At 40.9% G+C, this 26,607-nt stretch overlaps 1 protein-coding gene across 2 annotated transcripts in view; it reads left to right on the forward strand.

Moving 5' to 3' along the window:
* Positions 1–26,607, forward strand: part of Cpa6 (carboxypeptidase A6) — a 371,225-nt gene that overhangs the window by 300,306 nt on the left and 44,312 nt on the right. For both annotated transcript variants that reach the window (NM_001415862.1, XM_087548617.1), the window contains 2 exon segments: positions 15,739–15,849; positions 16,714–16,804. In NM_001415862.1, the coding sequence (NP_001402791.1) occupies positions 15,739–15,849; positions 16,714–16,804 (202 nt within the window).

Below are 26,607 nucleotides of genomic sequence, written 5' to 3' on the forward strand. Positions count from 1 at the left end.
GGCTCATCTTATGGCCCATCCTTTAACATGATCAGACATGCTTCACTGCCCTTCTGAGTAACTGCAATAACTCCATTTGCTTTCTGCTTGCTCCTTAGTAAGATAGTCCCACATTCTTACCACCTCCTCCTTTGCCCAGTCTTCTTAGGTCTCCATGTCCTTGCTGTATCTTTCTCCTGTGCTGTGCAGTTTAACATATGTTAGACATAGCAGGGTCCTTATGAATTATGCACCTGGTTCTGTTATTTACATTTAAGTCCATCACAGTCATTCTCTTGCACTATCTGATAGCTGGGAATCCTCTAGACATTGTATCTAAAGCAACCCTTCTATTACAAGACAGCTCCAGAGACAGGGGAAGGCAGGAAAGATGAGACCGCAAAGCAGCCGTGGGAATCTGAAAGGATATCACTGTGTGTCTCTTAGGATTTCTCCAAACCATGAAAATGTCATTCTTGGTTATAAATCATTTGGAAGCCATAAAAATAAAAAGGCTAGCTATTATTTGCTTATTATATCTAATGCAAATCTCTTTTAAAGAATTGTTTCTTTAAAAGAGAGGGGTAGCCTGGATTGCTTGCCTTTCCTCTGTATAACTTGAAATTTGGCTCAAATATCTTCTGAAGAATTCCTCATTGCTAATTATTATGGTCCGTCCTTAGATGGATCGACTTCCAGTATTTGGGCTTTGCACTTTCCATGTCGTGAGACACCTCTGACAGCTCCTTTAATGTGACGTAGTGTCAGCTTCCCTTCTGGGGCGTCTCTATATTTCAGTGGTATCATTCCCTTCAGTAGGTTGACAATTGTGTCCGGCTGCCTCTCTGGAGGTGTGATAGGCTATGTCAACACTCTCAGCTGCCTGTTCTAAACAGTATTCAGCTTGAGTCAAACTTTACCTCCAGCTTTATCACTGTTCATCTCGGTGGACAGCTCTCTTTCCCTCGTCCATTGTATAAATGACATATAGGTTTATACCATTAAACAAGGAGCAGTAAAGTGCTCCACCATTTTCTGTCTACTGAGTAAGAGATGCGCCATGACAAATCACCCAGGAGCAAACTTTGAGGAAAGCACCAACACTGACCACAGATTTGATGCCCACCCTTTACTGATGTGGGACTTTAGCAACGGAAGAGCTAGCCATGCTGATGGAACATTACAATGTGTGGGGAAACTTGTTTTATTTCACAGAACTCCAGTGACTGGAATGCGTGTATATCTAAGTTCTGTGCAGAAAAGACAATCTATACTAACCTCTATTTCCCTTTGTGTTCCTGGTGTGCCTTCAACACACCAGGCATGGTGCTGGCTTACTATGACCAAACACCATTGGTAGTAGGCTACCTTGGTACAAAACTTACAAGACCTCTGTCTACAAAACAATGACTCTTTATTCGAAGTAAATTGACTTAGAAGAAAGTAAACAGATATCTAATACTGTTTTCTTCCTAGTGACACAAAATATTTCAAACATTCAGCTTTATTTAAAAATACAGACTATTTCTCAGCCTCCACTTGTCCCACTGGTCATTCTGGGCAGTTCTCAATATAAATGACGGATAAAAGCCAGGCACTAGGAGATCGGTCAAGAGCTTTTCTTGTAAGCACTGGGACCCAAGTTCAGTGCCCAGATCCTTTGTATTAAAAGAGCTAGGTGTATTGCTCACACTGACAGGACGATTCTGGGGATTGCTGGTCTGCCAGCCTAGTCAAATTAGTAGGCCACAGAACCCAGTAAGACCCCTGTGTCAAACACAAGGTGGACAGTTCCTACAGAACGGTAGCTGAGGTTGCCCCCTGGCCTCCATGTGCACATGTCTGCACACACATGAACGAACACACACAGGGCAGGGAAGACTTGGGGTGTATTACTAGAATGTATAGGATTGGCATAAGATCTTCATCTCTCCATCCCACAATCACCGAGTTTATTGTTTGTGTATCTTTCAAACTCTCATTTAGCTGACTACTTCATATCTAACAGGCACCTTGGACTCTGCAGTCAATAAGCTCCGCAGACCAAGCCCCTCCCCTGCTGTCTCCTGACAAAGTCAGTTGTGCTGAGATGCCCCCACTTTGGTGTTGAACTGTGCTTCCGACTCACAGCGCTCCAAGTGAGGATGCTCTTCCTGACTGCCCCTTCCTGTGGCTGTTGTGATACACTTAGTCCCCTGCCAGGGAGCCTTTCATTGAATGTGTAATTTTGTTTTTTTGGACAAGTGATTCTACTAGGAAAAAAACAGTAATAGAAGAGCCACTAAGCCTGGTCTGTAAAATGATGACCCTTTCTTCCAGGTTGCCATGGAGCTTGAGGCAATACCTAACCAGATTCCAAAATAGTGACCAGAAGGCAAAGTCTTCAGCATGGCTTTGTCCCACCAAGCAAAAGCCTTCTTGTTTTTATCTTTTATCTTAAACCACACAGTTTTTGGTAAATTCTGATTTGTGGTGTGTATGTATTTCAGGGGAACCCAAAGCAGTCTTGGTACATAGCAAACTCCAAATATATCAGTTCTCTTTCCTAAGTAACTTCTGTTCGTGAGCTGGATGAATACCATTTCTAGCTTTTATTTCTTGCAGAATATAGTATTTAAAACTTCATTATCTTTTCTGCACAGAACTTAAATCAAAATCTAGTTTTAATAAAACGTTTTCAGACGTAGTGGAGTCAATGAGTGCAGTTCCAAGGACTGGACACACAGAGGCGTATGGTGCATGGTTTTGTGACTGACTGTAGGATCCCTATGTAAGTTCCATAATCAACAATCATACTCGAGAAATTAAACTCATCAAATCTAGATGCAATAGGATTCGTGGGCACCTCTTTCTCTGTGTAAATGATGGCATGTGTTGATTTCTAGTAAGAGGTCTACACAGTCAAATAAAAGCATACGCTTCCATTTTTTTTACAGTTGTGAGTTGAACAAAAGAAAGTAGATAGATACATGGTCATATCTCTGTAGAAAACAAAACCACAGAAAAGGGTCTGCATCCTTACTGCTTGAAGCAGTCAAGCAAAGAGCTTCCCAATCACCCTTCTCGTACTCCTCAGTCATCATATCGTGATCACCCTTGCTTTGTCTGACTGGGGAGGTATAGAAATCACAAACATATCAAGTGCATTACAATGGCGCCCTGACTGTTGTACATTGGAGGAACACATACTGGCCAGTGTTCCAGATCAAAGCCACTCCAGAATAGAACACACAGGAATGCGTTCTTGAGTAATAGTCAGAAATAAAGATCTTATAAAATAAAAGGCCTCATAATACATGAAACAAAAGGTGATGTGGCAGTAAAACCTATAAACCCTAAACATAAAAACTGGTTTTTCATAAGTGTCAGTGATTAAGGCAGCTTATAGTTGTATAGTAAAAGTATGGGATGAGTGATATAAAGACTATAGTAAACGTAGTCTAATACACTGACCCTATATTCAAAACTTACAGGTTGCATGCTGTTTTCAGGGACAAATGGAGCATTCACAAAATCTGATACTATTCTAGGACACAAAGTATTACTGGACCCAAATAATTCTACTCAAATCATCCTGGCGGTGGCAGTGGCCAAGGCGGTGCTCCTCACTACCCACCCCAATGTTCTGAATTCTTGAATGAAAGACACACACACACACACACACACACACACACACACACAGAGAGACACACACACATGCGCACGCGTGCAACCTTATATTTTAATATGGCTTAAACAGCTAAATGGCTGGGCCACTTCCAAACCTCCACGCGGCTAACATACTCCCCTTCAGTATTCCTGAGTTATTACTTAACTAAAACATACATTCCGTGTTGGCTGCCCCAGATGCAGACCTGCAGCTCTCTCAGACTGAGTCCTCAGCACCCACATGACAAGTGTGTTCTCTGTCTGGCACCTCTTAGGTATGGCTTCTACTTCTTTCCTGGAATGGCAACTATCTCTCCTCTGCCCCTTGCCCAAGAATCCTGAAGTCCCGCCTCTGTCTCCCTGCTCTGCCATTGGCTGCCGGCAACTTTATTTACCAATCAAAACCAACTGGGGGCAGGGTCCCTCAATGTCTTACGTGCAGATACATAGATGCTCAAGCAACCTAGGGGTGTTAAATTAACATAATACAACAATAAATCCAAACAACAACAAAGCAAGACTGTTCTCTAACATAATTTCTCTAAATATAATGCAATCATTAGAACGTTCCTTTTAAGATTTAAAAAGAAACTCAGATTCTTAAAAACAAAATTTATTATAACTTGTGTTTTAAAAAAAGCAAGGACCTTTTCCTAGAACGGAATAGTGAAGTTACTACACGAGGGGCCTGTAAAGATACCTCGGCAGGTCAGAGCACTTGCTGCTCTGGTACAAAGCCTGTGTTCGGTCCCAGCACCCAACTCAGGTGGCTCATAACTGGCTTTAACACTAGCTCCTAGCAGGCTGGGACCCTCTGATCTCCATGGCTACTCCCACACCTGTGGTACAGATGAACTCATGCAGGTAGACACACGAATAAACATAATAAGACTATTTTAAAACATATAGACTACAACTATGTTAGTGTAGAGAACGGTTATAATTTTGAGCAAATGTGTTAATAGAGTGAAAGCTTGAAGTTAGTAGGCCAAGCCTCAGTTCAAGAAATTAGCGAAGAGAAGAGATAAAGCAGTGGTGGAGCAGATGTCAGTATCAGTGAAAGAAAACATACATTTATAAGATCATTCTTTCATATTTAATTCATTTTTCTACTAGGCTCAGATGAATATTTCTGATTAATTAAATATATTTTTAAATACTCCTTAAATCACAATACAACCATACAACTGTTGTATTCAAACCGACAGAACAAACTCTATCCCAAGAGTTTAAGGATGGTTCAACAATTTAAAAAAGTTTTAGCAAAGAAATAGCATCATCACAACAACAGAATTGTCATGTTCACACATGCATAAAAATCACATGTTCGGTTCCCAGCTCCAAAAAAAAGAAAAAGAAAAAAAAATCACATGCTCATATTCAACATCTGTTAATAACAATGACAAATAATTTTAAAAAAAGAGTTTGTTTTTTTTTTAAACAATATTTGACCTTGTTTTCAGAATCAGTATTAAGGACAAAAGATCAAAAAGAGTCAAGATACAAGACTGGAGAGATGTCTCAGCTGGTCAAATGATTCCTTTTCCTCACTGGGTAAACTTTTTTAATTGCATGAAATTTGATCACCAGAACCCATGTCAAAAATTAATTAAAGTAAGAAGCCAGGAAGCCAGGTGTGATTGCACACTTGTAATCTCAGTGCTGGAAAGTTAGAGCTTGCTGACCAGCCAGCCTGATCCAGTTGGCAAGTTCCAGGTCAGTGAGAGACCCCATCTCAAAACCAAGGTAGACAGCACATGAGGAAGAGGAACAACTGAGGCTGACTTCCAGCCTATACATACACATGCACAAAAGCATACACACACACACACACACACACACACACACACACACACACACACACAGACACCAAGGTATACAGCACATGAGGAGGAGGGACAACTGAGGCTGACTTTTGGCCTACACATACACATGCACAAAAGCACACATACAGAGAGAGAGAGAGACAGAAAGAGAGAGAGACAGAGACAGAGACAGAGAGAGACAGAGACAGAGACAGAGAGACAGAGAGACAGAGAGATGCATACACATACACAACAAGATTCTGACTCAAAATAAATTTTAGTGAAAAAGATCTATGGAAGAAGTGTAAAAGAATGGTTACTGCAACTTAAAATAGAATACCAAGTACAACCTAATGTTTGTTCATCAACAAAATAAGGAATATCGTGTTGACCCATACTATAATACCAGTTAACAGTTGTAATTGATAAACTCTCAACCTATTAAATGGCAAAATATCCTGAGAAAATAAGCTTATATGTTAATACATCACAATCTTATTTCCATAATATCTAGAGCATATACACGGTACTATATATTACTTATTAATCTTTATTTATAGCAAAGATACATAACATTGCATGGAAATGATAATTTCCTACTTAGTTAAAGATTGCCTTGGTAGGGAGGAGGAAAATGAGACCGGAAAGTAACAAAGGGGTCATTGGTTTTATATGTCATAATTTGTCTTAAATATATAATATTCCTTCCCATACTTTATGTACTTGCGGAAAACAGAGTTTTAAAAAAATTCTTAACAACTCACAAGTCAACAATGACAATAAGAAATAGTAAGTGACTTTGTTGCACAAAAGTCTGAAGGAGGGGAATCTCAGTGAGCTGGAGGCCAGCCTGAGCCACAGAGTAAGACCATGTCTCAAGACAAACAAGCAGATATAAGCCTGTGTCAAAACATATATGTGTATGTCATGGCAAATTCCAATGTAAACATTGCATACCAAAGCTTGTGAAATATGCCAAAAACAGTCCTAAAGGGGTATATTATAGAAATACATGCTCTCATTAGAAGGAAAGCAGAATTAGGGATATAGCTCAGCTGTACAATCCTCAACGCAGCAATGGGGGTACAGCTTGAATAGGGATATAGCATGAAGCTCGCCCAGGGAGGCACAAGGGCTCAATGTCCAGAATTCGAAGAAGAAAGACCCTACATTAGTACATCAGCTAAGATACACTTCTGTAGTTAGGGAAACACCAGGCTAACCATACAATTAGAGGACAGAAGGAAATATTAGAGATCAGAATAAAGGATAGAAAAACTGTAGTATAAAAATCTCAATATAACTGAATTGGGTTTTTTGAAAAAGGAAACAAAATCAATTAACTTCTAGCCTAAGAATAAGGAAAAGATACGAAGGAATAAAATGGTAAATCGAAGTGGTGACTATGTTAGAAATATCAGAAAGTAAAAGGATAATGAGGGGCTATTACATGTGATTTCCAAAAGTGTACAACCTGAAGGAAATGGCTGGATTCCTAGAGGGAAATAATGTAACTTGCTAAGATGTGATTGTGAAGAAATTAAGATACTTGAGCAGACGAATAACAAATAAAGATACTGAAAAGTTATTGAAAAGCTTCCAACAAAGAAACCTCAAGATCAGTTGATTTCACAACTGAATTCTACCTAAGAATTATTGCCTAGATGAGTGTGCCTGTGTGTGTTTATGTGCACATATGCTATGATCAAAGATGGAAGTCAAAAGAAAACTTTAGGGAGTAGGTTCTCTCTTTGCACCGTGGGATCCAGAGATCAAGCTCAGGTTGCCAGGCCTACATGGCTAGTAATTTTACTCACTGAGCCATCTTGTCAACCAAAACTATTGAAATTCTTCAGAACACAGAATCAGAGGGAATATTTCCAAACAAATCTTATGAAGCCAACATCACTTTGATCCTTGAACCAAAGACATTGTCAGAAGCTGGCCTCCCTTATGAACACTGATGCAAATACCATTCGTAAAATTTGACCCACACAAACCAACATCAAAAGATTATGTGCCGACCAAACGCCATCTGGAACCCTGGTGCACTGAAGCTCCCGGAAAGGGCGGTGCAGATCTTCCTGGTTGCTGCCGCCACAGAGAGCTCATAGGCAGCAACCCGAGAGTGAACTTGAGCCTCGGGACCACAGGTAAGACCAAGTTTTCTGCTACAAGAGACCTGCCTGGTGAACTCGGGACACACAGAGGCAGAATTCCGCTAGGACCGGGCACGTCCTGTGTTTACCCGGAGTCCCACACCCTCGGATCCCGGCCCGCAGCAGCTCTCTGCTCCCAGACCCCGTGGGAGAGAGACCTCACAGCCTGGTCAGGTGGGCACTCCTGAGGCTGCAGAGCAGAGGAGACCACCAACACTGCCCACCCCTGCCCACATCCCTGGCCCAAGAGGAAACTGTATAAGGCCTCTGGGTTCCCGTGGGGGAGGGCCCAGGGGCGGCAGGACCCCTGCGCCTGAGACACTTCTGGAACCTGAAGGAACAGACCGGATAAACAGTTCTCTGCACCCAAATCCCGTGGGAGGGAGAGCTAAACTTTCAGAGAGGCAGACACATCTGGGAAACCAGAAGAGACTGCACTCTGCACACATTACTGATTCCAGAGGAAAACACCAAACGCCATCTAGAACCCTGGTGCACTGAAGCTCCCACAAACGGCGGCGCAGATCTTCCTGGAGGCTGCCGCCGCAGAGAGCTCGTGGGCAGCACCCCGCGAGCAAACTTGAGCCTTGGGACCACAGTAAGACCAACTTTTCTGCTGCAAGTGACCTGCCTGGTGAACTCAAGACACAGGCCCACAGGAACAGCTGAAGACCTGTAGAGAGGAAAAACTACACACCCGAAAGCAGAAAACTCTGTCCCAATAACTGGCTGAAAGAAAACAGGAAAACAGGTCTACAGCACTCCTGAAACACAGGCTTATAGGACAGTCTAGCCACTGTCAGAAATAGCACAACAAAGTAACACTAGAGATAATCTGATGGCGAGAGGCAAGCGCAGGAACACAAGCAACAGAAACCAAGACTACATGGCAACATCGGAGCCCAATTCTCCAATCAAAACAAACATGGAATATCCAAACACACCAGAAAAGCAAGATCTAGTTTCAAAATCATTTTTGATCATGATGCTGGAGGACTTCAAGAAAGACGTGAAGAACTCCCTTAGAGAACAAGTAGAAGCCTACAGAGAGGAATCACAAAAATCCCTGAAAGAATTCCAGGAAAACATAAATAAACAAGTAGAAGCCCATAGAGAGGAGTCACAATAATCCCTGAAAGAATTCCAGGAAATCATAAATAAACAAGTAGAAGCCCATAGAGAGGAGTCACAAAAATACCTGAAAGAATTCCAGGAAAACACAATCAAACAGCGGAAGGAATTAAAAATGGAAATAGAAGCAATCAAGAAAGAACACATGGAAACAACCCGGGATATAGAAAACCAAAAGAAGAGACAAGGAGCTGTAGATACGAGCTTCACCAACAGAATACAAGAGATGGAAGAGAGAATCTCAGGAGCAGAAGAATCCATAGAAATCATTGACTCAACTGTCAAAGATAATGTAAAGCAGAAAAAGCTACTGGTCCAAAACATACAGGAAATTCAAGACTCAATGAGAAGATCAAACCTAAGGATAATAGGTATAGAAGAGAGTGAAGACTCCCAGCTCAAAGGACCAGTAAATATCTTCAACAAAATCATAGAAGAAAACTTCCCTAACCTAAAAAAAGAGATACCCATAAGCATATAAGAAGCCTACAGAACTCCAAATAGATTGGACCAGAAAAGAAACACCTCCTGTCACATAATTGTCAAAACACCAAACGCACAAAATAAAGAAAGAATATTAAAAGCAGTAAGGGAAAAAGGTCAAGTAACATATAAAGGCAGACCTATCAGAATCACACCAGACTTTTCTCCAGAAACTATGAAGGCCAGAAGATCCTGGACAGATGTCATACAGACCCTAAGAGAACACAAATACCAGCCCAGGTTACTGTATCCTGCAAAACTCTCAATTAACATAGATGGAGAAACCAAGATAATCCATGACAAAACCAAATTTACACAATATCTTTCTACAAATCCAGCACTACAAAGGATAATAAATGGTAAAGCCCAACATAAGGAGGCCAGCTATACCCTAGAAGAAGCAAGAAACTAATCACCTTGGCAACAAAACAACGAGAAGAAAAGCACACAAACATAACCTCACATCCAAATATGAATATAACAGGAAGCAATAATCACTATTCCTTAATATCTCTCAACATCAATGGCCTCAACTCCCCAATAAAAAGAAATAGATTAACAAACTGGATACGCAACGAGGACCCTGCATTCTGCTGCCTACAGGAAACACACCTCAGAGACAAAGACAAACACTACCTCAGAGTGAAAGGCTGGAAAACAACTTTCCAAGCAAATGGTCAGAAGAAGCAAGCTGGAGTAGCCATTCTAATATCAAATAAAATCAATTTTCAACTAAAAGTCATCAAAAAAGATAAGGAAGGACACTTCATATTCATCCAAGGAAAAATCCACCAAGATGAACTCTCAATCCTAAATATCTATGCCCCAAATACAAGGGCACCTAATACGTAAAAGAAACCTTACTAAAGCTCAAAACACACATTGCACCTCACACAATAATAGTAGGAGATTTCAACACCCCACTCTCATCAATAGACAGATCATGGAAACAGAAATTAAACACAGACGTAGACAGACTAAGAGAAGTCATGAGCCAAATGGACTTAACAGATATTTATAGAACATTCTATCCTAAAGGAAAAGGATATACCTTCTTCTTAGCTCCTCATGGTACTTTCTCCAAAATTGACCATATAATTGGTCAAAAAACGGGCCTCAACAGGTACAGAAAGATAGAAATAATCCCATGCATGCTATCGGACGACCACGGCCTAAAACTGGTCTTCAATAACAATAAGGGAAGAATGCCCACATATACGTGGAAATTGAACAATGCTCTACTCAATGATAACCTGGTCAAGGAAGAAATAAAGAAAGAAATTAAAAACTTTTTAGAATTTAATGAAAATGAAGGTACAACATACCCAAATTTATGGGACACAATGAAAGCTGTGCTAAGAGGAAAACTCATAGCGCTGAGTGCCTGCAGAAAGAAACAGGAAAGAGCATATGTCAGAAGCTTGACAGCACACCTAAAAGCTCTAGAACAAAAAGAAGCAAATACACCCAGGAGGAGTAGAAGGCAGGAAATAATCAAACTCAGAGCTGAAATCAACCAAGTAGAAACAAAAAGGACCATAGAAAGAATCAACAGAACCAAAAGTTGGTTCTTTGAGAAAATCAACAAGATAGATAAACCCTTAACCAGACTAATGAGAGGACACAGAGAGAGTGTCCAAATTAACAAAATCAGAAATGAAAAGGGAGACATAACTACAGATTCAGAGGAAATTCAAAAAATCACCAGATCTTACTATAAAAGCCTATATTCAACAAAACTTGAAAATCTGCAGGAAATGGACAATTTCCTCGAGAGATACCAGGTACCGAAGTTAAATCAGGAACAGATAAACCAGTTAAACAACCCCCATAACTCCTAAGGAAATAGAAGCAGTCATTAAAGGTCTCCCAACCAAAAAGAGCCCAGGTCCAGATGGGTTTAGTGCAGAATTCTACCAGACCTTCATAGAAGACCTCATACCAATATTATCCAAACTATTCCAAAAATTGAAACACATGGATCACTCCCAAATTCCTTCTATGAAGCCACAATTACTCTTATACCTAAATCACACAAAGACCCAACAAAGAAAGAGAACTTCAGACCAATTTCCCTTATGAATATCGACGCAAAAATACTCAATAAAATTCTGGCAAACTGAATCCAAGAGCACATCAAAACAATCATCCACCATGACCAAGTAGGCTTCATCCCAGGCATGCAGGGATGGTTTAATATACGGAAACCCATCAACGTGATCCATTATATAAACAAACTGAAAGAACAAAACCACATGATCATTTCATTAGATGCTGAAAAAGCATTTGACAAAATTCAACACCCCTTCATGATAAAAGTCCTGGAAAGAATAGGAATTCAAGGCCCATACCTAAACATAGTAAAAGCCATATACAGCAAACCAGTTGCTAACATTAAACTAAATGGAGAGAAACTTGAAGCAATTCCACTAAAATCAGGGCCTAGACAAGGCTGCCCACTCTCTCCCTACTTATTCAATATAGTTCTTGAAGTTCTAGCCAGAGCAATCAGACAACAAAAGGAGGTCAAGGGGATACAGATCGGAAAAGAAGAAGTCAAAATGTCACTATTTGCAGATGATATGATAGTATATTTAAGTGATCCCAAAAGTTCCACCAGAGAACTACTAAAGCTGATAAACAACTTCAGCAAAGTGTCTGGGTATAAAATTAACTCAAATAAATCAGTAGCCTTCCTCTACACAAAAGAGAAACTAGCCGAGAAAGAAATTAGGGAAACGACACCCTTCATAATAGACCCAAACAATAAAAAGTACCTCGGTGTGACTTTAACCAAGCAAGTAAAAGATCTGTACAATAAGAACTTCAAGACACTGAAGAAAGAAATTGAGGAAGACCTCAGAAGATGGAAAGATCTCCCGTGCTCATGGATTGGCAGGATTAATATAGTAAAAATGGCCATTTTACCAAAAGCGATCTGCAGATTCAATGCAATCCCCATCAAAATACCAATCCAATTCTTCAAAGAGTTAGACAGAACAATTAGCAAATTCATCTGGAATAACAAAAAACCCAGGATAGCTAAAACTATCCTCAACAATAAAAGGACTTCAGGGGGAATCACTATCCCTGAACTCAAGCAGTATTACAGAGCAATAGTGATAAAAACTGCATGGTATTGGTACAGAGACAGACAGATAGACCAATGGAATAGAATTGAAGACCCAGAAATGAACCCACACACCTATGGGCACCTGATTTTTGACAAAGGAGCCAAAACCATCCAATGGAAAAAAGATAGCATTTTCAGCAAATGGTGCTGGTTCAACTGGAGGTCAACATGTAGAAGAATGCAGATCGATCCATGCTTATCACCCTGTACAAAGCTTAAGTCCAAGTGGATCAAGGACCTCCACATCAAACCAGACACACTCAAACTAATAGAAGAAAAACTAGGGAAGCATCTGGAACACATGGGCACTGGAAAAAATTTCCTGAACAAAACACCAATGGCTTATGCTCTAAGATCAAGAATGGACAAATGGGATCTCATAAAACTGCAAAGTTTCTGTAAGGCAAAGGACACTGTGGTTAGGACAAAACGGCAACCAACAGATTGGGAAAAGATCTTTACCAATCCTACAACAGATAGAGGCCTTATATCCAAAATATACAAAGAACTCAAGAACTTAGACCGCAGGGAGACAAATAACCCATTTAAAAAAATGGGGTTCAGAGCTAAACAAACAATTCACAGCTGAGGAATGCCGAATGGCTGAGAAACACCTAAAGAAATGTTCAACATCTTTAGTCATAAGGGAAATGCAAATCAAAACAACCCTGAGATTTCACCTCACACCAGTGAGAATGGCTAAGATCAAAAACTCAGGTGACAGCAGATGCTGGCGAGGTTGCGGAGAAAGAGGAAAACTCCTCCATTGTTGGTGGGGTTGCAGACTGGTACAACCATTCTGGAAATCAGTCTGGAGGTTCCTCAGAAAATTGGACATTGAACTGCCTGAGGATCCAGCTATACCTCTCTTGGGCATATACCCAAAAGATGCCCCAACATATAAAAAAGACACGTGCTCCACTATGTTCATCGCAGCCTTATTTATAATAGCCAGAAGCTGGAAAGAACCCAGATGCCCTTCAACAGTGGAATGAATACAGAAAATGTGGTACATCTACACAATGGAATATTACTCAGCTATCAAAAACAATGACTTTATGAAATTCGTGGGCAAATGGTTGGAACTGGAAAATATCATCCTGAGTGAGCTAACCCAGTCACAGAAAGACATACATGGTATGCACTCATTGATAAGTGGCTATTAGCCCAAATGCTTGAATTACCCTAGATGCATAGAACACATGAAACTCAAGACGGATGATCAAAATGTGAATGCTTCACTCCTTTAAAAGGGGAACAAGAATACCCTTGGCAGGGAATAGAGAGGCAAAGATTAAAACAGAGACTGAAGGAGCACCCATTCAGAGCCTGCCCCACATGTGGCCCATACATATACAGCCACCCATATAGACAAGATGGATGAAGCAAAGAAGGGCAGGCTGACAGGAGCCGGATGTAGATCGCTCCTGAGAGACACAGCCAGAATACAGCAAATACAGAGGCGAATGCCAGCAGCAAACCACTGAACTGAGAACAGGACCCCCGTTGAAGGAATCAGAGAAAGGACTGGAAGAGCTTGAAGGGGCTCGAGACCCCATATGTACAACAATGCCAAGCCAGGGACTAAGCCACTACCCAAAGACTATACATGGACTGACCCTGGACTCTGACCTCATAGGTAGCAATGAATATCCTAGTAAGAGCACCAGTGGAAGGGGAAGCCCTGGGTCCTGCTAAGACTGAACCCCCAGTGAACTAGACTGGTGGGGGGAGGGTGGCAATGGGGGGAGGGTGGCGAGGGGAACACCCATAAGGAAGGGGAGGGGGGAGGGGGATGTTTGCGGGGAAACCGGGAAAGGGAATAACACTAGAAATGTACATAAGAAATACTCAAGTTAATAAAAGAAAAAAAGAAAAAAAAAGGAGAAAAAAAAAGATTATGTGCCGTGATAAAATGAGACTTACTCCTGGTATACAAGGCAAGTTTTTAAAAACACAAGTCAATCAGTGGAATGCATCTCACTGACAAACCGGAAGACTATAATGATCATCTCAATTGACTGAGAAAAAAAGCATTTGAGAAAGTTCAGCGTCCTTGATTGTAAAAACAGTATGGGTTTAAAAGGAAAGTTCCACAACATAAAAGACTTTTGTGGAAAATACCCCACCGCTATCATAATCAGTAGGAAATAACTGGAAGATTTTCTGCTAAGATCTAGCACAACAGAGGATGCCTGTGCTGACTCTTTCTACTCAACATCATATTGAAAGTCCTAAAAGTGTAAGAAGATATGAGAAGCAAGTAAAAAAGGATCTAAATCAGAAAGAACAAAGCAACACTGCCTCCCTTCTCAATGACGTGATTCCACATGTGGAAAGCTCCACTTTACACATGTTCACACATGGATAACCACAACTAATACATGAATTTATAAAGACACAAAGATAGAAGCTACAGAATCACAAAAACCCCAGTAACTCATATGCACAAACAATAACCTAGCTGGGAAAAATAATGTCTCTTACAACAGTATCAAAAACTAGAAATGCAACTGAAAGAAGTAAAAGATTAGTACCCTAAGAATTATAAAGCATGAATACAAGAAAATGAAGAGGATACAAGAATACAGAAAGATAACCTATGTTCATGGATCAAAAGAATATTGCTAAAACACCCATACTATGAAAAACAATACAGAGACTTAACATAATATATAACAAAATCTCAATGGTATTCTTCACATAAATAAAGACTTAAAATCCATGAGTCACACACACACTGACTAGATGAGTAAATGGAGTCTAAAATTAACATTTTTTATTTATTGATCAATTCACATATACACGTATTTATATACTCATGTATACGTATTTATATACTCATGTATACTCATGTATCATATAAATGTTTCTGGGATGCAGATCAGAGAGGAAATACTTGCCTAGTATGTACAAGGTCCTGAATTTAATGTCCAATACCACGAAAAAGAAAGAACTCTATAATTGTTACTTTAATGAAAGCCCAAATATTTAGCCAGAGCTGAAACACTGTAAGAAGTTATTCATTTACTCTGTTTATTGGCTCTACTAATAAACTGATAATCAGGAGTTATTATTATTGGTAAGAAAGTATCAATATGGGTATTATTACTAATAATAATGGTGTTCAAGAGTCTCATTCACAGAAAAAAAGAGCACAGTACATTAGCTTGTTACCTTTTAGCCCAGCAGTAAGTGTCTCTCACACGTTTTCCCCTTAAACAAACTTTTTGGTATCCATTCTTTTTTTTTTTTTTTTTTTTTTTTTTGGTTCTTTTTTTTCCGGAGCTGGGGACCGAACCCAGGGCCTTGTGCTTCCTAGGTAAGCGCTCTACCACTGAGCTAAATCCCCAGCCCCACGGTATCCATTCTTAAGGAAAATGTCTCCTTTGTCTTTCAGGCCATTCTGACCTATAAGACTGACCCAGCCATGAGAAAAATGCTGAATCATCTGTATTTCTATATCATGCCTGTGTTGAATGTCGATGGATACCATTTCAGCTGGACACATGTAAGTCATTCTGCCTATCCGATTGAAAAGGGGACTGAAGGGGTCATAAGAAGGTGATGGTCCAGGAAAGGAGTCTGCTGGTCAGCCCACTACTAATGAATCCAAGGAACACAAGAAGCTTCTCTTCACTCATTTTCATAATGCACTTTACATAAGATTTCATAGAATAAAGATTCCTCTTTCCAAATAAATGAATACAAAAACACTAGCCTCGACTAATCTATCCAGTTAGACTGTAAAAATAACCCAAGGAGATGGTGGTGAAAAGGACCAAAACACGTTGTTATCAAAGTGTTTAGGAAAAAAAAGAGTCAAAAATATAGGAGACCCCCAATGGTGTTAGAAGGCAGAGCATGAGACTGGGTCTGGGCTAATCTTCGCCTCTGTCTTCTGGCTGGTCTATGCACGGAAAAATGCACCCCAAAGTAATGTGATGCCTTTTCGCAGTGCGCAACTAAACGCATATGAATGTCCTTTGTGCCGGTTGCTTTTAACTCTCAACATGACACAATCTAGAGTCACGTGGGATCTAGACCAGGTTGGCCTCTGGGCACATCCGTGGGGGATTACTGTGATTGTAACATCATGTAAGAAAACCTAGCCCACAGTGGGCAGTTCTGTTATATGGACTGGGCTCTGGACCAGAGAAGAGAAGGGAAAGCAAACAGCTAAACAAGCAAGCAAGGATGAATTTACTCTCTTCGCTCAATGAGACTTTCCCAAAAATGGCCGACTTGCAGCCTAGAATTGTAATCCAAGCAAACCCTCTCTCCTCGGAGCTCCCTTTTGTCGGGGTATTTTTATCATAGCAGGGGAAGTAAACTTTTTAAACACCTTCTCTGCTTATGTTTTAATCGTGTCTAGGATCGATTCTGGAGAAAGACACGGTCAAGAAACTCTAAATTCCGCTGCCGCGGAGTCGATGCCAACCGCAACTGGAAAGTGAAATGGTGCGGTAAGTGTGAAGTGGGAAGTGTGAGGCTGGGTTTCAGAACCTAAAACCCCACAGGTACTGGCCGGGCAGGACTCCACTAGGAGACAGATGTGTGTATGTGACTGGAATCCTCACAGAGCCAAAGATGAAGGTGGGGGTACGGCTCAGAAGGGGAAGTCCGTGGATTTTAAGCACTACAAATAGATAAGTAAATAAATGAAAAGTAAAGAAGACATGGGAGGGGTTGGAGAGATGGCTCAGAGGTTAAGAGCACTGGCTGCTCTTCCAGAGGTCATGAGTTCAATTCCCAGCGACCATATGGTGGCTCACAACCGTGTATAATTAGAACCAATTCCCTCTTGTGAGCAACAGGGTGTCTGTATACATAAAATAAATAAATAAATCTTTATTTTAAAAAAGACATGGGTAAGAACGCCGTGGCTATAATTTGCAAAAGAAAGCAAAAGCGGGTTTTGATATATAAAAGAAAACTAAAGTTTTAAATTCATCAATCTAATCCTGAAAATTAAAATTTTAAACACAGATAGAAGCTTGAGAAATGCTTGCCATTGATAAAACTAAAGTAGCAGCTTGTGTCTCACTGTGTGAATTGGAACCATCAGAACAACACTGACGCTGACATCACACCTATTGTGAGCAAAGCTGTGCTGTCCTCGGCTGAAGTCTGCCATCACTGATTCCTTTACTGGGCACACACTGGAAAGAGATTTCTCTGCATTCCACACCATTATTTCTCATACAGGAGGAGAGTGGCACATTATGAAAGGAATCCTTTTGCAGAATAAAGAGGCAGGCAGGGATTGGGAGGGAATAAGGAACTCCACTAGCTAGAAAACTTGGAGCAGAAACAGCAGGACAGAGAATCATGCTGCAAGAGGTGTTGTCCAAAGTCGCCCACTGGCAGGATCTATAGTGAAATCCTTCAGAATATAGACCATAGAATCCAGTCATCTTACCATGTGTGGGGTCTGTATGAGAAGCCAATACGCCACTCCACCAGCATTGGACAGAATAATTGGGTGAGAACTCAGGCTCTTTCACCCATCCTTCCAGGCGACAGCCCTCAATCAATCAGAACTGGTGAAGAAGAAGACAAATTGTTAATTAAAAAAAAACAAAAAAACAAAAAACAAAAACCATGACCTCAAATTCTGAGCAGTGACATGCATGACTCTCTTTAATCTGGAAGCTGTGACACCATTCATGAGAGTCTTAAAGGAACATGGGGGGTGGGGGGGATGGCTAACTCCCAACACACACAGCCATCTAATCCTGTCGGCTTCCTCCTCATATCTAGAACAGGGTCAGTGAGCCCCTGAACCTTTAACCAACGGCTGGACAATTCCCCTTCTTTGTGTGATGACATAAGCAATAGTTAGAATGCCTACATTTGTGGAGAAAAGAACACGTTGCATGAGTGCTCTGCGGTAGAATAGATGGTGTTTTAGAGATACAAACTGTTTTCTCCAAACTAGGCCAAGTCAGTGGACGTGCTCACGGTAAGTCTCTCCAAGCATTTGTAGCATTCCTCCCTAACTTAGCCTCCAGTAGCACTAAGAGGTTTTCAGATCTAATGACTCTCATGAGGGTGACACCCTCAGGAATGGCATTAGCGCCCATACAAAGGTCAAAGGAGTTTAATATCCCTTTCTTCCATGTGACTTATACTGCTGCACCTATGAGGAAACAGGTCGTCACCAGATATGAGGAAACAGGTCGTCACCAGATACTGAAGCATCTAATAGCTGAAACTTTGTCTCTCTACCCTCTGGAGCTGTGAGCAACAAATTTCTATTTACACTTTATCCAACTCAGGATATTTTGTTCTAGCAACCAGAATATACTTAGATATTCCCTCAATCTTCTAATTAAAAGAAATTGTATGTATGTGTCCTTGTCTGTGTGAGAATCTGTGTGTGTGTGTGTGTGTGTGTGTGTGTGTGCGCACTGCCCCACACACTGAGACCACAAGAAGGCATTAGCTGTTCTCCTCTGCAGCTCTCCCAGAATGAGGGGATCATATTTTCTTAGCCAGGCTAGAAGTTAGCAAGCCCCAGCCATCCTCCTGTCTCAACCCTTTCTTGGAGCTGGGCTTGTTGAGTGAGTGCTGTTTTCACATCATCTCAAGTTCTCACGAGTGCTCATCAAGTGCTGTTAGCATCGGAGACATTTCTCCAGCCTCTGCTGTCTTCTTTGAATTCCCCTTCCATTTTCTCTGGTGGGGGTATTTACTGTCCCAAAACTCTACAAATGTTCCAATAGTTACACAGCCGCATGTATTTAATATCCGTATGTATGTCGTGTGTATGCCACAATCACCTCAGGAAGTACACAGGAGGGGAACCGATCTGAGTAACCATAGCCGGCAGGCAGCTCTGCCTATGTAACATTAGAATGTTGATTATATTCCCTTACAGAGTAAGGCTAGCCTTGCCACTCTTTGTTCTTCCTTAGCCCAGCGTGTTTCCTTCATGCATAGTCCTCCTTGATTTCTGCGTTTCCCCTGCCGTCTCTACTAGACATCTTTTGATTCTTCCTATTTTTTTTTAAGCACTCAGACTTTTTTTATGATGCAACACTCAGGACATAGAAAGGATTATATCAAACTTCCCTTGCAAACTAGGCTGGTGTAAATAATGTGCAAACACAGGCGGCCAGGCTAAGACCATCCATCAGTCTTCAGATCTCTGCAGTGAATTCAGCTGATCTGAAGACAGGGATCTGCAGCCTGCCTCCCTCTCAGCCTCAGGTCTATCCCACTTCAGCTTGGTGCTTAATTAATGAGCCAGGGAACCATGCTGAGGGAACTACTGTAAGATCAGGAATGTGAAGTATGACTTCCCCGAAAAAACGCCAAATGAGCATCAGCGAAAATGCGCCCAAGTCAATACCAAGCTGAAAATGCAGCTGTTTCTCCCTTTGCTGGTGGGTCTCAGGCGTAAGGAGCAGAAGGTAAGACCTTCTTCCTGTGAAAACCCAGCAGACTCCCACATGGCAGCAGATGTGCCTTAGAGCAGGGGGTAGAGAGAGCAGCTCAGAGAGAACATGGGGAAGCAGGCTCACCTTCCTGGTGCTTCAGAGCTCTCTAAGGGAACTTTGGGGCCTGAAATGAATACTTCCTTGCAAGGCTAGCAGAGGCACACAAGTCAGGAGAGTGAGGCAAACTGGGAGCAAGTGTACATATGTGTTCATGAGTTTACCTGTGTCCATTGAGCATGGTACCCTCGGAGAGTCCCTTTGCACCCCTTTAGAGCATGCCATGAGCATCATTCTTCCCATATTGGAACAAACCCAGAGAGAGGGTTCATCTTCCAAAAGCTCTGACCCCTGAAAAATCAAGTATTCTTAAGAATGAATTTCTATTTAAAGAAACCTACAGAACAGGAGAATATGATTACAAATCATACATCTAACAAGGGAGTTACGTTTGTATTACAGAGACTAATGTTTATAATAGAGGGATTTATACCTGTAATATAGAAGACCCATATCTATAAAGACTTGTGTCTGTAATACAAGGACTTGTATCTACAATATAGACTTATACAATACATAGGACATATCTATATTACAGGGGCTTGTATATAAAATGTAGGACTCATCTATAATATAGGAACTTATATAGATATGGAGAGCCTTGTGTTCTATAAGGACTCATCTGTAATACAGGAAGTTGTGTCTATAAAAGATTTCTTAAGCCATGACAACCTAATTAAAGATAATATATACAAATGACATAATCAGATAGTTATTAAAAGAAGATATTCCAATGAAAATGCACACTTGAATATGTGCTCAATAATGTTCATCGAAGCCACACAGAGTACCATTTCACATATACTAAGACAGATAAAATAAATAATAGGTATTAAGAGGGTAGGAAGAAACTGAAATAGTCAAACTTACTGGTGTCAGGTAAAATGCAGACGTTTGGAAACAGTGTGGCATTTATACAAAAATTTAATATCAAGCTACTATATGACATGGCATTTCTGCCCCTAGATATATACCCAAGAGAATAAAAATGCTTGCCACATAATACCCTGTAAATGAGTGTCCATAGCAGCAATATTCACAGTGGGCCAAAAATAAAATAGCAAAACCCCAGAGTTTATCAGCTGATGGATTGGTAAGCAGAATCCAGCCATGGAGGAAGGAAACTTTATTCCCCATCAGCATTCCTAAGTCTGTAGCTGGACAGACTCCCATAACACAAGGCAGATTAATAAAATTCACCAGCACATGGCACTCACTGTGCCCAGGATAAACCCACACAAAGATATTGCAGAATGATGGCCCACTCAGCATCATCGACCAAGAACAACGGATTACTAACAGGAACAAAACTAGAGATCAGTGTGTTAAATGACACTCTAAAGGGGAAATGTTTTGTATACCAAATTTAAAAATCAACTTTTATCTGGGAAGTAGCAAGACAGAGGGAAACGTCTGTGGGCTTGGAGTAGGAAAAGAGCAGGACACTGGTAGCAGGTAAGACTGGGTGACTTTGTTATCTAACTTCCTCTGGCTGGACTCCCATGAAAGGACCTACAGGCATCTCCAGTGATTAATTTTTGTTATTTCTGGGAGAGAGGGGAGGGGTACATCTTTGTGAATGTATGCCTTGCTACTAGGCAAAGAGGAAGGAGGAGGGAGCTATCCTTCCTCCCCTCTTCAAGTTCCTTAACTGTCTTTACTCAGCTATACTTCAGATTCAAAGGAGGCATATCCTTGGTCTCTTTTGCCATAGTGAACTATTTTTATCTTTTTGCCCATAAAAATAAATGAAGCACTGGCATATGCTTCACTATAGATGAGCCCCGAAAACACTGTGCTAATTGAAATAAACAAACCAGCAAAGAATAATTACCATAGCATTCATAGGACATATTGAGAATAGGCAAACCCATAGAGACAGAATAGATTGCCACAGGCTGGCATGAGGAGAGAGAGAGGGAAATGACTCCCATTGGGTACATAACTTTATTTTTTGAGGTGATAGGAATATTTTTGAAATCTGATAGAGTTGGTGACTGTGAATAGAGTAAAAGCCACTGAACTGTATTTTGTTAAGTAGTTAATTGCATGGCATATGAGCTATAACTATTATAAAAATGAACAGTAATAGTCTTATAAAAAATGTCTTCATTTCTATTCAGGAGCACCTAGGCATTTATGTAAATATAGACTCTTCAGAAAGCTCATTTTCCTAGTATTATAGACTTAAGTGTAAGTTGGAGATAAGTGTGGGTTGGGTTTTTGTTTGTTTTTGTTCTTTTGTTTTTCCTTCAAATTTATTGATATATATCTTGTCCAAAAAACAAACAGGTTTCGGATATGCTGCTGTCTTTTTTTATTGAAAAAGATTATATGCAGATATATTGATAGATCATCTGAGGTGAAAATAGAAACCATTAGAGGCTGGTAGCTTCTAGCCAACACCTGTGAAATGACAATAGCAGGCCACTGGCTGACTTCCTAAAAGGCTGGTTCCTCCAGCTGGAGGGCTTCTGCTGTCAGACAACTGTACGAAGAACCCTAAGTGGCATTGCTCCGAAAATATAAAGAATCTGAGACTAAATCTAGGACAAGGAGATAGGGCAGGAACATGTTGCTGAATTGTCTGTGGAGGGAATTTTTCCAGGAAGAATGAAATTCTCTCTAATGTTTCATAACAGTAGTCATTGGGGGTGTTTGGTATAATCTAGTCATTCACTGAAGAGCTATGGATCTGCTACGAGAGGCTCTAAGAACATGCTGATTTGGCCTCAAGATAAGCTGAGGGAGAAACATTAATATCAAATGCTGGAGCCTACAGCAAGGGCATGCCGCCTTGGACACTGGGAATTTTCACCCTTGGAGAGTCACAGAGAAGAGCCTCTGCAGAACTTTTGGTTGAGAACGAGAAAGATAGAAGAGATGATGAAACAGACCTCAGGACACCTGTCCGTTTGTTGGTGTATATAATGTTAATCCCATTTGCCATAAGACCTGGACAAAAATTAAGGGCCTCTTATATTCTAGAGGCTGAAATTGTGTCAGACACTCCTGAAATAATGAGTTCAATCTAACTTTCAAAGAATTGTCCGTGGTTCTGGAAAAATATGAGGTGGAAATCTATTGGCTCTTCTTCTTTGCTTTGAGACCAATTAAATATGAAAAGGCATATTAACTACCTAATATCTTCTGTAAAAGTAAGAAAAATTTTAAAATTATAGTCTATTAAACTAGAGACCTAAGTTTACTTGAGCTTTATATTAAAGGAGTTTAAGATTCAGAGTATAGTGACTTGAAAATCAACACTCTAAGGGGTCCGATCACCGTTAGTGGTTAACATTTTTTAAAGATACCTCATGTGATGACTGTGGGATATAAACTTAGCAAATAGTAATGCAGGAAGCTTGCTCAGGAGGGCACACAAGTAAAGATGCTGAGAAGTAAAATCCGAGTGTCACCTTTGACCCTGACTGTAACCACAGGTCTAACCCTTTAGGGATGAACTTGCCAGGAATGGTCTGCATGACTCTAATGCAAAAGGAGTTAAATTACAGACAGCTCTGAATATCTTTTGATACCTTAGTGTCAAAAGAATAACAGAACTGCTTCGTCGATATCTAAGCAAGATAAGAGAGAGATTGCAAATGTGCGGTAAGAGAGAAAAGAATAGATTTCCCCAGTTGCTATGAAATGCCTTGTCCACCCTATGCCAGTTGCTTTAGTCTACAAGCCCATGTAAAGTGAGTAAATTCTCTAGGATGGTCTATTCCAGTCCAGTCCGGTTTGGCTTTTTCCCCTGACTGAAGTTTGACACCTTCCCACAATGACAAGCATTTTCCTAGCCTACACTTTGATTGAACGTATGGCCCTTTAAGGGTCTGTGGAGATTTATGTCTGGCTCCAGCACCAGAGGACTCTCATTTCTCCTCCAGCTTCCCTTATAACAGCAGGGGGAGCCAGCCTGTGGGTGGGGGCGATCAGTAAACAGCCCATACCTGCCTTCCACTCATCAGTTTTGAGACCATGCAGGCTTGAATCGGTATTTTGATCGTTTAGATGTGTTTATAGCCAGAGGTTTTATCAATAGATTTGCCACAATTCTATCATATTAGCCGAAGATCCAGCTATCATTTTCCTTCACATAAACACAATTAGAACTAAATTGTCCCTTTATATGGATGCTTCCTGTTGGCTTTCTGACCATGTCTAAAGCAGTCGTATCAGCCTCCAATCTAATGGAACAAACCAGTGTGCACCCACTTTCTTCTTTGCTCCCTCCTAGCAATAAAACTCGAGGCATAATATTGGAGATTTCAGAGAAAAATTGTACCTTAGGGCTGAAGAGGTGATCTCTCCATGGTTAATAGTCCTTGCTGTTCCTTCAGGGAACCTGAGATTTGTTCCCAGCATCCACATCCACATGGGGTAGCTCATACCTAGAAATCCAACTCAAGAGATGAATGCCCTCTTCTGGAGAGTGCCATCAGGCACACACTGGCAGCTCCCCTCCCATCCTGCCTACTGTTACTATTAGTCATGTTAATTGGTACTTTTAAACTAATTACCTATTAAAAAAGTCGCTCAACTCTTACTCCATCTCTGTAACCTTCCTCGGCCCCAAAAGGTATTGATAATTCCTCTCTGGGTTCCTCTAACTCAGCAAGTTTAAACACATTGTTTTCAAACTTAATTCTTTCTTCATGGGCAAAACTGAAAAAAACTGCTTCGTTCCCAGTGTTTAAAGAAAAAAAATTAAAAAGGTAACAGGCAGGCATTTTGCTGGAACCGTTGCTTTGCAATGCTTGTTGGGTACTCAGCTCAAGGACACGGTTTCCAATCTCAGTGTTCAAGTATTTTTTTTCTGCCTACTAAGGTACAAAGAACACATAAAAAATATCCTTTCTGGAGATATAGCATGACCCTTTGGAACTTTACTTTATTATATACATAGTTATATATGTTAACAGAGAGGGCGGTAGAATCAGGTTTAAGGAGTGCAGAGGAAAAGGCAATATTGTACACTGCACCTTTTGACTAAATGTGGAATTCTCTTAGGAATGTATTCTATCATTGTACTTGAGTGTGAGAAGTTACAGATGGACAAAGATACGCACTGCGACACTTAACAAGAGCAAGAGAGTAGAAATAGCTCGAATGCCTGTCATTTTATCTAGTTTTAAAAAGCCAAAATCCCAGCCATTTGATTTTACCAATGAAGACTCAAGCCAGACAATGTCCTGAAAGCCTGCCAGCTCCAAGAGGCAGAGAAAGCACCCAGCTGACCTTCCTGACATCCCAGAATCTCTTCTCTGTGCTGTCTTAAATTCCCTCCAACTCAAAGACCCTCCTTTCTGTTTACTTATGTAAACCCTGTTAGCCATTGCTCTGCCTCTTGACCTAGAGTTGATTTTGTTAAACTCTTGTTTTCAGAAAGCTCTTAGATTTAAAGTGTGTGCTAGGGCTCAGCCACACCACAAGATTTTTCCAGTTCCCAATCTTGGGGTTCACACTGTGATATCCTGCAACGATTTTACTTGTTAAATTATGGTGTTTCCTAGTAAGATCACTAATTGTGGTTGTCAGCCTGAGTCCATCTGGAATAACCAAACCCCAAGCATCTGGGCACTCCTGTGAGGGATTTTCTTGGTTGTATCGTTTTAGGTGGAAGATCTACCCTAAGTCTGGGCCACACCTTCTGGTGGCAGCCTACATTAAGCAACATGGAAGAAAGAAGGTTTTACTTTTTGATGGTTTGCCCTAACTCTTACTGGCAAGTTCATCAGATTTGTCCTTTAGACACTCCTTTGCTGGTGTTAGAACCTTCAGGATTCTAGTGTCGACTGAAAATTGTCAGCTAGCTAAGACTTCCCTGGGACTCCAACACCAGATTGGGACTCCTGTAAGATCTAGCATCCGTATACCATTCCACTGGGAGACAGCTATTATTAAACTACATATAAACACACACACACACATACACACACACACACACACACACACACTCACACACACACGCACGCACGCACGCACGCACGCATGCATGCACATGCGCGCACTATGCCCATTCAAACAAAGCAAGACAAAATGGTTCCCATACAATGAATACTGCTCTTTAGCTCATCAGCGAGTGGGCCCTTCCCTACTCTCACTCAAAGACTCTACACTTTCACACGTCAAGGGACAAGCATTATAGTTTAGATCTGGTTTGCGCTTGTCACCCACACTTCCTACGCTGGAAGCTTCCACCTCAGTATGACAACACTGAGGTGATGGAACATGAAAGATGTGAGAGGTGATGAAAAGCTATGAGGGCACTGGAGCAACTGCCCTTCGGATGAGGCAAGGTAGCTTGCCTGGGACCCCTGGTTAACTTCTCAGGAGGATTCTTATAAAGGAGCAAGCCTCACTCCTCCCTGGCTGAAGCATCTTACCTCACCACAACATGACGCCATTATGTGACCTAGTCCAAATGGTTTCTCACAAGAGACCAATCAATGCAACAGACCCCTTCCTGGACTTTGCACCTCCAAAGGTGTGATCTTAATAAACTGCTTTTCTTCATAGACGCAGAAAGAGGAGGAGGAGGGAGAGAACCAAGAAAAGAATGAGGAGCAGGAGGAAGAAGAGGATGACAATTATTTGTGGGGAAAAGACATTTTTACTTACAGATATAATAAAGAAACTGATGTTTTTAAAAATATGCCCGTAGATTATCCATAAAATAATAAAAAAGAAAGACAAAAAAATGTTTGATTTCTAAGGAAAAGTAGTGGATGCCTACATGGATGAAAAGATTATGTTATGTG

This window comes from Rattus norvegicus, chromosome 5 (genome assembly GCF_021556685.1).
Source record: "Rattus norvegicus strain SHRSP/BbbUtx chromosome 5, alternate assembly SHRSP_T2T, whole genome shotgun sequence".
Taxonomy (NCBI): domain Eukaryota; kingdom Metazoa; phylum Chordata; class Mammalia; order Rodentia; family Muridae; genus Rattus; species Rattus norvegicus.